Source organism: Lepisosteus platostomus, chromosome 9 (assembly GCF_059453375.1).
Source record: "Lepisosteus platostomus isolate fLepPlt1 chromosome 9, fLepPlt1.hap1, whole genome shotgun sequence".
NCBI lineage: Eukaryota > Metazoa > Chordata > Actinopteri > Semionotiformes > Lepisosteidae > Lepisosteus > Lepisosteus platostomus.
Window position 1 is genome coordinate 44580816 of NC_142619.1, and position 12613 is coordinate 44593428.

The following is a 12613-nucleotide window of genomic DNA, read 5'->3' on the forward strand; positions in this document are numbered from 1 at the left end:
GTTGTGTGAACATTGTTTCATCAATGAAAATGTTTTTTAATTCAGCTTAGCATTGCAAACATTTTCTATTTTCTGTAAGCACTCTCTTGTGAGGCATTTCCCAGGATTGATACTGACAGGTGACTAGAGAGCACTTCTTTCCAGATTCAGACATGCGCACTACTGGATGTTGAAAATAAAGAGCAGAAGACACACGCTGTGATGTAAACGGATCATTCACCTCCAGGTGCTTATGCAGTTTCACCTGTAGTCCTCACTTCCCTGAACAGTTTAACAAGCTAATCCTCTCATGCCTCATTATGTGAAGGTTACTAGTTTAGAACAGAGCAGCAGATAAAGGGATTTACAGTCAAATGAAGGAGGCGTTCCCTGCAAGCCTACAGTAAGAGAAAGGTAAGGATAGGAAATTAAATTACATCTGGTGCTAATCAGCCGTTCGTGCCCATTTGGAATCCAGGCTACCATTTCCACGTAACCTGTCCTTTAAGACATACCCACTTCCAAAAGGGGAAGTGTCTTACTCTTTCATTTAAGAGACTGGACAATGTGTTTCTTACAAACATATAAATTATTTTATTTACAAAGCCAGATACAAAAACAAAACAAAAAAACATCCCAGTCCAGAGACCGTCTCTGCAGTGGGGGGGAGGGGGTTGAACCATGGCAGTATCATTTCAATAGTTTGTTCTCATTTTAATTTTTTATTTTAAGCCATACAGCTTGAATATTTACACCTACTTCAGACACATTTCTGCTAACAATAACCACACGGATGGAATGGACGCTACCATGTACTGCTAATTAGAAAAATAAAGGTGCAGGATGTTCCTTAGTGTTCCTAAACACAAAGTAATTAAAAGAAAACCACTGTACAATATGGCAAGTAAAATATTTTTTCTCATGCTCTATGTTTTCTAAAAAGATTTGAAATCTGTAGTAGGAAAGCACAATATGGCAGGTGCAACTTGGTATTTGTGCAACAACAATTAACGCAACCCATGACAAACCAGCAATTCCCATCGAGTTTTGTCAAAGATGCCACGGGTCAACAGCATAAATATTAAAAAAGTGTAAATACAAAAAAAACAATTTTCCTTTTTTTTTACACAACAGTTCACTGAGAATCAGCATGAATAGAATATGCTGCATAAACTATTCTCTACAAAGTTTGGTCAGCTTTATTTACACCTGGTGCATCAATATATAAAAGAAGGCATACAGTTATCCACACCCCTTTCATATGGCTGACAGGCTTTTGCATTTGAAGTGGTATACTTAAGCACTCGACTGTCATGTTACAGGTCAATGGCCTTATCCTGGTAAAAAGTAAAGCTCAGAAAGTAGGCTGCAAATGCTGTCTATTTAAAAGGCAGCATCTGAACAGTTTTTGAAGTTGACTAATTTGGGATTCCATAAATCACCCAAAAAAGGAAAGCTACAAAGTTTTATCTTTAGTATCATATTGCAGGTATGTTCTCATTCCCTGGTGGCAGTCAAAGAAAAATCTCCTCAAGATATACTTTCGTAAGAGAGTACACTAACGTTCTCATCCTTTCCAGTAGTGTATATACTAGATATGAATTTAAGGCTGCTGATTATGCAGCCAGATTGATTAGTAACAAAATATTAAAAACATATTCCATGCTATCACACTCCCCCTACATGTTAGGCTTTAGAAACAGACAAATTATTTAATTTGTCATTGTGGCGTTTGTCCCTTACTGTGCAGTGTGTTCAATTAAAAGGTGTGTTAAAGGACAAAACAGACTCCTTAATCTATCTCAAGGGCTGAACAAAAAATACCTTTTCATTATCCTCTGAGGTTGAACAAGGACAAAAATAATTACATTTGTAAATTAAAAAAAGTGAGCATATGTTTTCAGAGCACATACAAGTGTGGTTTCTCACACCGATCTACAACTAGGCTTTACAATACAATATTTTTGCCAACCTCGTTCTGTGAAACCGTTCTGAAGTATTTAGAAGTAGTTTATGGTGCGTGCAGCACCAAAATAAATGTTTTTATTAAAATACCCACAAAACCTGTCTTACATTAAATATAACTGATTAGTCAGTTTTCCTCATAAATGACCCATAGGAATAAATTTGGAAATTTGAGGTCATGTTTAAGAGTTGCTTTGGCAAAATTATAAACACACTAAACCAAGACCTATATATCTATAAGATACATTCTTTATATCTATAAGATATCTGTACAAGAGGTATAAGTGTCTGTAGGAAAGAAGGATAATATACTTGGTGTTCTAAGGCAGGAATAATTCACTATTCTTTATAAGGGAACCAAAGGGGGTGTACAAGAAAATAGAAAGAAATTGCATTTCAAATTTCACATGAAACAAAAATGGGAATCTTCTATATTCTTTAAATAGGTAATGTTTAAATAAAATATTTAAATACAGGTTTCTTTCAACTTTTGAAACATTTGTTAAGCTAACGGTTTAAAAAATGTTAGTGCATTTTCAGCCTGTTCTGCACTGAGCATCTGACAAATAACTGTCCAGCATTTGCATAAAGTGTGCCTTGACATACAAAGTAGTTACAATACGTAACAAGTCATGCCAGGGAGCTTCTGGGCACAGCAAGTTTTAACTCTAGTCTAGTCTGTTCTTGTACATTAGAAGAGTTGTTCTGTTAAGATACTGTAATATTTTGCTGAAAGAATTTAATTTAAAATCACCAGTTACTTCTGTTATACCTGCCTGATGTGGAATAGCCCATTGTGTTTCTCATATCTCGTTTTACTGCTACAATCCCCAGTTCACAGGGGAGAAGGGGGATGTAGGGAAACTACTCTCTTAACCCTTACAGGAGGTTCAGTGCCACATGGAGGAGAAGAGCACCCCTCACTAGCAGAGACACCCAGGAGGCCGTAAGAGTCGCCAAGACAACTCTGGCCAACCCATCCCATCGGTGGTCGGCCTGTTGTGAGCCACCACTTGGGGAATTCTGGTCACAGCCAGCTAGTGATAGGACCCAGCCTTGAACCACCAATCACAGAGGCCAACCTGCACATCTGAAAAGCACCTCGAGTGATTTAACCTAACCACTTAACTGCACACTTGTTAATATGGTGTAATCTGTGTGCATTTCAAGAGATGTTAATTTACTTTCTTGCGGTTAAGATTTTGATCAAAAATAATAATAGCAATAATAAAAACGGTGACCCAAACTGTTTTTCTGTGCTGGGATAGAGAATGGAAAATATAGCACATCTTTACAACATACAGAAGTTCATTCTTTCACGCCCTGTGGGATGTATCCCTATGGGATGTACAGTAATTCACAAAATCAAAAAATCAAAAATACAAAGACAGACTGGTTTCCTCTAAATTGTTTGCAGGAACAATGATGCTGTCTTAAAAGCAAATTCATTTCATTTAGAGGATTATTTTTTTTTGCTCAGCCCTGTACAAATAAACTCTTGATGAAAATAAAACAACAAATCACTGTTTTATAACTCTAAGTAATCTATTCAGATTGTTTTTGTTTTTTGTTGCTACTGACAACAGGGAAGAGAGGCACCTGAACTTAAAAGCTTGAAAAATCCCTAAAGTAAAAACATACAACACCGATAGATACAGTGTCAGTATGTTCTGTTAGAGAAGGAGGGTGGATGTTACTCTGCTTGGAGCTGGCAATCCACCTATTTTAACCATTTCACATTAACCCAAAAAACAGGAAAAACATACCAATTAAGTGCCAATTAAGTTCCCAATATAGGAAAAAGTGCATGTAAGCAAATACGTCTCTACTAGGTCATTGGGAAGTGTTTTCAAAACAGTTAGGTATTTATACTAGATGTTTATTTATTGGTGGCGACAGTAATAAACGTGTCATATTTCATTCTATTCAAACGAAAAGCTATCTCCAGCATCTGATCAGGAGACGAGGGACCAAAAAAGCACCCATTCCTTACAAAATTTACCTTTTAAAAAAGACCACAAAGGAATGACAAAGATTCTTGATTGCTTGAGCGGTTTTGTGTAAAAATATCATTTATGAAGAAAAAGATAGAAAGACTCCAAACTCTTTGCACAACATGTGTTGTGTCTACCAATAAACTGTTTTTGAAACACCATTAAAATGATGTAATATAATATTTCCAACAAACAGCCTTTAAAACAAACAAACAAACATAGAAGACTACTTGTTGAAATGTTTCCCTACTGCCACATGTCAGCAATGGTGAAAATACTTACATAGAAAACATGGGAGCTAAGCAAGGAAGGGAAGATGAAGAACAAAGAGAAATAAGTTGGTTTCAATTATGTTTTTACCAAGAAGGAAACACTTTTGGAGAGTAAGTTCTATATTGTATCATTCGCAAATCAACTGCGAGCAAGCAGAGGAATACCATGCTCTTAATAGACGTCAGCTTGCTTCAAAACAGTTTCATAATCTTTTTGGGAAAATCCCTTAACTCTTGTAGCTCTGAGAAGTTAAAATAAATAGAAAATCAAAATACAGATTATTTTTTTTTCAAAACTGAAAAACACCAAAAATAAAATTGTGCAAAAATAATAAAGATATGTACAAATTGTTCATTCTTATGAACTTTATAACACTTTCAAATTTAAATGAAAATAAAAATAGAATTTTGCTCAACATCTATAACTCAAAATTTCCTAGTCAGTCAGCACAGTATTAAGTTATAAATTACTACAAAATGAACACTATAAAATTTTACATTAAGGGTATTAGCCTCAGAATTGTATACATTGCAAATATTTAATTTTCACCTTTAAAACCTGATTACAACCTTTACAAAAGACATCTTTTAATAAGCAAAAGAAATATAGATTCCCTTAACTGTTAAACTTCTGCTGCCTGTTCCTTTTAAGGTGTAAAGAAACTTGCAATTAAGTGCACTTTTAACACTGAATAAATGAAAAACACTCCTTTCTACAGGAGCTCTCGCATCCATTAAATCCTATGATCTATCCCCGTGATGGAAATGTGCATGGTCCTAAGTAACAGAACAATAAAAAAGGCATTCAAATAAACCAAAAAAATCCTGAAATATCCTTCCTATTATATATGTAACGTTTAATGCAAAAGTTAAAAACGTGAAACCAGACTTCAAAAATTTATACAAAAAAATCAATGCTGATTTGAAAACATTTTTCTTATTCTATACCTGTCTCCCTTGAAACAGATTTTGCAGCTTTAAGGTGTTTTCTATACATCAAGTACTATGCGAGGGAAACACATTCTAGTGTCTAGTATCCAGACACTTTCTTTTTAAATGAATTGAACTGTAAACAACGTACAGAATTTAATTTTCACATATTAGAAAGAAAACAGAAAATATGAGCAGTAAGTAGGGGCATTTTGTATATATGGGACAAAAGCCGGCTGACTAGTGAACATGAGAGATTGGTCTTGACTGCCTCCTGGTAGGCTTCTGTCCTGTGACTCCATGTTCATAGCTTTAGCATGATGAATTGGAACTAGTCATCCCAGTTCCTTGAAAATCTTCTGATCGCCCCTATTTACCCTTTCAGTGGTGTACCTTAGGCTGAAAAAAAAAACAAAAGGTTACAGGATATAATGCAGAGAAATTAAATTACCACTACCTGTACAAATCAAAATCTGATGCTCCTCTTTAGAAGTGTACAGCAAAATGCTTAATTTCTTATAGAATGTTTTATATAGGGAGCATCAAAAGGAACTGACAGTATCCCTCTATGCACGTATGTTTTAGAAAAATTAAGTATACGTTTTTTGGCAGGGTCTTGATTAATTGATTATTCACAGCTGATCATTAAACACTCCAATGGCTTCAACTATCACATACATACTAAACTATATAGTGAGAGAATTGACAAGACACAGGTGATAAGATGATCAAAGATTGATGAGAAAATCAAACTCACTGAATGTCAAACCTGCTGAAAATCAAGAAAAAACAGAAAGGAACCAATATTCTAAGCTCTTCCAGAGATGAGTGCACTTTTGCCATTGGTATGTTGGAGACTAGACTATGTCACCTTAGATAGTATACCACTTGAAGCACAATTAAGATTAACATGGAATAACACAAAGTGTTCTGCATGCTCCCAAAAGGGGAACAGTACACTCTGGAAATGCACTTTTTGCACTGCACTGCACATGTTTGAGCACATTGTTTTAATTAACTAAAGCACTACATCTATCCTGTGATGACTACGTTGCAACTGAAATATGTGTTTCTAACAAACCCTACAAACCTGTTTGGCAGTGGCTAATATACTGTATGTTCAAGTGCCTGCTTATGGAGGAGAACTTGATTTTACAATCCATTTTTTTTAAGTAGATGATTATACGTTTACTTAAAGAAATATCCAGACAAAGGGGAATTTCAATCACAAATCTGAATCAAATCCAAAGTGAACACAATGTTAAGTGCTTACTGGACCCCTGCATGCTGTAACACATGAAGAAGTCCAACTATTTAGCAGTGGGCATAGAAGTATTCAAGACATGTAAGGAATGGCTCTAACATTGTGGGACCACAATGGTTGTTGTGAGGAAACCAACCACACCAGCAAAGATGTGTACAACATGGTAGAGAGCAAAAGCAAAAGATACTGTACAATCACAGTATCATTCAGGAAACCCATCTTCCCTGAAGCAACCCCCCAGTGTCACTCAGACTGTTTGGACAGGGAATAAACACACACAACTTCAACAGCCTGCAGTAAAAGCTGCCCACCTGTCTGCTGTGAAAAGAGTTTGATGACGATGATGAACTGGTCTGTGACAAGGGAACACTACTCTTCCCCATCTATAAAAAGAAAGATAAAAGAAACTAAGTTATACCTAAGACACCTGGTCACAGTTTTTAGTAACAAATCACATAGTAGACAAATTGCTCACTTGAGATAGAAACTCATTGAAAGCAGAAATTGAGCCCTACTAATGTCAGCTTTTGCAAACTCTACAGAAGTACCTTGACGAGGAGTGGCTTTCAGTCTCCTGCACCATAAAGCGACACATTTTTTTATTGTTTCTGGTGTCTACTTTCCAAACCGAGGAGCAAACACGCATCATTGATATATTCATCAAATCATATCATGGTATTATAAATACTTTTGCACCTTATGTGTTGAGTTCCCTTTTACAGTAGGCCACTATGAATGCCAGAAATGATATTAACTTGTGACTAGGATTCTTCTAGTATACTCGACAGGAACTATACTGCATGTACAGCAGGTGCAAAAGGAATCATCTCTGCAGTTTTTTTTTATATATCAGAGCTTTAAAATTATATGGACCTTTACTGTCTAGAAACGTTTCATGATATTAAGGTCTATTTTTCAAGTGGTCACTTTAAGGGGTTTTCCAGAGATCTGCTTCTGTGGCTCAGGTCCATGTTCAGTACGCTGTGTTGGTGGACATGGTGCAGGAAACAGACTTTTACCATGGCTAAACAAAGTACTGGGACCCCAGAAAACCCAACATCTTATTCAGCCTGAGAAGGTCAATATTCCTACTGTAATCTTTAGATCCAAAGAACCTAAGAAAGGTTACAGATGAGAAGTGACTACTGTATGTCTCTTCTCTGTCTCAGCTGATTCCTAGGATTGATCCAAGAATCTCATCTTGCTGTTTCTTAAAAAAAGAACTGCAAGGCATCTGCTTCAATAATATGGCTTGATACATTTTCCAGAAATCCTAACCCTTTGTGTTAATACTTTCCAGTCTTTAATTCCACTTTGTGTTCTCAGAGTAGTGTTTTAATCACTGGTCCTGAAGGAATCTACTGAGGTGACTTTGACAAACTCTTTCTGATTTTTGAAAACTTGTATTAAGAAACAAGATTTTCCTTCATTCAAGACTAGGGAGATTCAGTTCCCTTGCCAGTGAATAACATTCTTTTAAGTCAGGGAGGGGCTCTCCTGGTCCTGGAGGGCAGGTATTGTCTGCAAGTTTCCTTGGCCTTTTGGGCACTCTAGCACCTGAAAAGTTAGTAGAGGTTGGTTCTATTAAACCAATAATAAGACAGTGCAGGTCAAGAGCTGAGCAGAAACAAAAACCTGAACACAAAACGCTCTCCAGGACCAGGAGTTTGTATACTTGTTTAATGCCTTGAAATGATTCTAAAAAAGCACTATAATTCTAGTAACATCCATCCATGCACTTTCTATCCACTTTATCTAGTACAGGAACACAGGGGGCACCAGAGCCTAACTCAGCAAGCAACAGGTACTGTATAAGCTGGGATAACCCTGGATGGTACACCTGTCCATCGCTGGGAAGACACACAGACACAAACACACATACTCTTACCGGGTAAGTCTGGCCATTACACTGGGATTAACACATCCACTCTTTAAGAGAAACACCCTGGGATTTTAAATGACCATGGAGAGTCAGGACCTCAGTTTTACATACAGTATCATCTGTAGGACAGTTTATTTTACAGTATAGTGTCACCATCACTACACTGGGGCATTACGACACACACAGACCGCAGGGTGATTGCCTCCTACTGGCCCCACTAACACCTCTTCCAGCAGCAACCTTAGTTTTTTCCCATCCAGGTTCTGGCCAGGCTCAAACCTGCTGACCTTCAATGGGCTGCCAGTTGTAAGCTGTAAGGTGATATAGCTGCAGGCTAACCCAATATACACAATATATAACTGAAGTTTTATATATAATGCTGTTTCCTTCTGATTCACCAGCACTAATTGTAGCAGAAACCTCTGGTACTTTCCAGCCAAGTACTAACTGGCTTAGTCTTGTTTTAACTACTGAGACAACAATAGGCTTCAGGATCTTACAAAAGTGGGTAAAATAAAACTATTTAGTAATGTGAAGCCTTTCATTATCTTTGACAGTATGATTAGAAATTCTTAAAGGAATACAATATGTACAACTCGTAGGTATATTAAGCTTCTGATATTAAAATTATATAAAAAACAAAAATACCTCCTTTAAAATTCCCCTTTTTCTGAAACTTACTAACGCACAGTATGTCTGCACAGAAAGGAGTGAAACTTAGTAAAACTGTTCACATTATCTGTCAAGATTGTTCATGGCATGCTCTAAACTTAAGAAAACACAGGGACCACAAGCCAATCAAACTGAAGCTGTGGATAACATGCATGTATTGAAATATATCATGACAGTACAGTATGACAGAGTAATGAAACTTCATGTAAGTTGCAGAGCTCACATGGACGTACAAAGAAGCTGGAAATTAAGTTGACTGGTCCTATGATTTGGTCACATGCTACCACACGTGACAACTCAAGAGTTTGTCACAAGTTTTAAAAATCATCTTCATTGAAACTAAAGAACATAGAGCAGAAGTTGGGTGTGCTGGATTTCCTCATGTGCTGTTCCTGGGTAATTGTAGCATCATTTCTCTCTTTTTTGTGTTAATCACTCTGGTAAACAGCATGTTAAAGAACTTGCCATAGGAATACGAATGATACAGAAGTTTAGGTGAATACCTATTATTTGCATGGTTCCTATATTGTGAATAAATAATAAAATATACATGAAAAGTGATGTTCTTTTGAACCTGCTACCATAGCGCCACAGTGAAGAACTCAACTCAGGGGAGAAAAGCAAAATGTACGTCGAACAAGAGATATCACATGACAAAATCCAAGCAAAAGAAATACCTTGCAGGAAATCCTATCTTTCAATGCTTTATAAATTTAAATTCTTCTTGAAATTGATCGCATATATAGGCACTTAAGCTTTATTGCTCAGATGTACAGAAATAGCTCCTTATGATGCTCCTCTGTAAAAAGCAATGCATGGCTACTGAAATATTTAACAAGGAATAAAGCCAACATTAATGAACTCAGTTCAGCACTGTAAAGCTGCCACTACCTAATGAGAATAATCCTAATGCATGGATGCTTAGAAAAGATGATAAGGAGAAGCTAAGATGAAGCAGCTCATAAAACCCAGAGAGAAGGAGAAGTTTTTAAGTAAGCTAAAACCCTACTGGATTCCTGTGTTTTGAAAAGTGCGGGTGAAGAGAGATCCAATATGTAGATTTGTTTTTTTTTATTTTTACTTCATACTCTATCCACCAGGCAGGTGTGCACACATTAAATCAAAATACTTGTAAAATATTTACATTCTGCAATTTTAAAGTTCCGATTTTTAAAGTCCTCTAGACTGTAAATGCCAAAGCTAGACTGATCATTTTCCTTAATAAAACATTATGCACAACACTAACCTATACTTAATCATAATTATTCCGATAACTGACATTTCGGAACCGGCAGCTTCTCCGCATCCTAATTTAGAACAGTCTCGTGAAGCAAAATATAAAATGTAATCGTTTCATACCTGCCGGGAGAGGGAACTGTTTGGAGACTCGGACACCGCAGATAAAAGGCTTGCAGTGCTCTTTCTGTGAACACTGTTCATACCAGGCATTTTGGTAATTTTGCTAGATTTGCTAATCGAGCTGGAGTTCTTCCGCTTCTTCCCTTCCGATCTGTCGAAGGAAAGGGAAGCTGAAGACATTGCATTGTGCGCTGACAGAGCGTGGTCCCCAGAGTGGTGTATGTGCGATGACATAGACACAGAAGGGTCAATACTGCTCACCACCATGCTAATGTTTTTTATAGAGTCTGTCGAGCTGCTGGATAAAGCAGTTCGTCCTGAGGGCTCAGATTTGGCACTAAGTGGGTTTGTCCCATTGTTGCTGTTGTGTACTGACACATTGTTGTAGGAGGAGGTGGTCTGACAGGAGTTCAGTGTGGTGCCTGGGGCGAGCACACAGTTCTTCTTGTGCGATCCTGGGTAGGACGACACCGGGGATGACTGCAAGGGGGTTGCAGAGGTTGGAGGCTTCTTCTTTTTGCCCGAGGAGCTGCTGATTACCCGGGAGGAAATGTCTCTGACCTTCAAGGATTTGCTGGTTTTGGTTCTGGCCTGTTTGCCGTGGGACGGGCTGGGCGCGATGGCGGGAACGGGGGACACGAGGGAAGGGGACTTGAAGGAAGAGTCCATCATGCTGAAGGCCGCAGTCCCATGGGGGAAGGCCGCAGTGTAGGACATGATGGAGTTACTGTCTGAAGGGCTCGCAAAGGCAGGTGGAGACAAGAGTGGCGAGCTCATGACGTAGGAAGGTGCCATACTCGGACTCATGCCAGAGGAAGAAAGGTAGACAGCACTGGGACTGCTGAAGGCCTGCAGGACTGGAAAGGCAGCAGTGAGTTGCGGTGTGGGAGAAGGCATGGGGCTGTCTGCTGCTGGTGGGATTTTCCTACAACATAGAGAGGCACACATAAGACACCTGCAACTGCCCTGTCTCACGTACAGTCCTTTCAAGCAAGCTCCGTCTGACACAGTGTGATAATTCGGACACACTCAACGGGTAGATCTCAAGGCCTTTTTGTTCACAAGCTCCCACTTTTTCAAATGTAACCATAGAAGTGTAAGGGGAAAAAGATAAGGAGAAACAAAGCAGGTGCTTTGTTAGCCATCTTAACCATTTAATACACAAAAGACCTAAGATGGTGCATGGTAGATAAAAACAGAAATCAAACAACTCATTTCTAAACATTTCTATAAGCTTTTTCCCTTCTTAATGTCTAAACATTATACAATACAGTTATTATAACAGTACAGCAGTGAAGCAATTCTATACAAATCTAAAGCCAATTGTATTGTAAATGTCTGTAGATGTTGTGTTGATTGTATACGCTTTGGCAACACTGTAAATCACTGGTCATGCCAAGAAAGGTTGTTGAACTGAATTTAAAACAGACTCACACTAAGAAAAAAGCAAGTTACAAGAGAACAGTTCAATAAGAGTCATAAAATATAGAATTATCAAGAAATTAAAGTAATAATCGCTGTACATTTATACACCTAGATCTCATGCATTTTAATTTCATGATTAGAACTAGTAACTAATGACAGAAATTAAAATATACTACCAGGTCTGACAGGAATAAAATACACACTTTTTCATGCTTACAGCATTCATGACAGCCAGCATCGTTCTGGGATCAATCTACAAATTTATAGAACCACATAAAAAGTATAATCTGCTATTAAACAACTTTCTTTAATAATTCAAATATTAATTGTAATTCAATTTACAAACAGGAAACTAATGCAGATGCTGGCCGTTATCTGTTGTCTGTGCCTTTTCCTGCTTGACGATACCATACTTACTTCCACATTTGTGAATTGAGGTGCTTTTCTACCATGGAATTAAGTGCTAGTCGGAACCGGTCCCACCTTCTGTCAAACACGTAGTAACCTCTTCCCATCAATCGACTACCAAAAGTGCAAAACTGCAAGGCAAAATGTCAAAATAGTATTAGCCAGCTGCAGTGCTTTGGATGATTCAAAAGAAAAATGCTATTTTTCAAGCATCCATTTTTAACATTTTCATTGTCTAATGTTCCATAGCCTAAATTATGTTCATGTTTGATCCCTCTAAATGGTAATAAAAATAGAAGCCAAATTAAACAGATTAGATCATACGTATAAACATTGTGTCAGAGGATAAATCCATAAGTGGTTCCCTCTCAGCTTTAAAATGGTATGGACTGTGAACAGAATACAAATTACAGAGCCTTGGCAGGATTAATTACTTAATAAAATACACCTGCTTAAGTAACAA

At 37.5% G+C, this 12613-nt stretch overlaps 1 protein-coding gene and 1 long non-coding RNA gene across 14 annotated transcripts in view; both read right to left on the reverse strand.

Annotated features, from left to right (window-relative positions):
- Positions 1-549: 549 nt before the first annotated feature.
- atxn7l1 (ataxin 7 like 1) overlaps positions 550-12613 on the reverse strand; it is a 54472-nt gene continuing 42408 nt past the window's right edge. For all 13 annotated transcript variants that reach the window (XM_088645161.1, XM_088645175.1, XM_088645162.1 and 10 more), the window contains 4 exons: positions 12160-12281; positions 10318-11242; positions 6716-6787; positions 550-5539 (listed from right to left, as the gene is read on the reverse strand). In XM_088645161.1, coding sequence (XP_088501287.1) covers positions 5522-5539; positions 6716-6787; positions 10318-11242; positions 12160-12281 — 1137 coding nt within the window. In that variant the 3' untranslated portion in view covers positions 550-5521. The remainder of the gene's footprint in view (positions 5540-6715; positions 6788-10317; positions 11243-12159; positions 12282-12613) is intronic.
- Positions 8071-10309, reverse strand: LOC148655055 (uncharacterized). Its single transcript, XR_015941178.1, has 2 exons — positions 9509-10309; positions 8071-8510 (listed from the first exon to the last, which is right to left on the reverse strand). It is a non-coding gene; the product is annotated as an uncharacterized LOC148655055 (long non-coding RNA).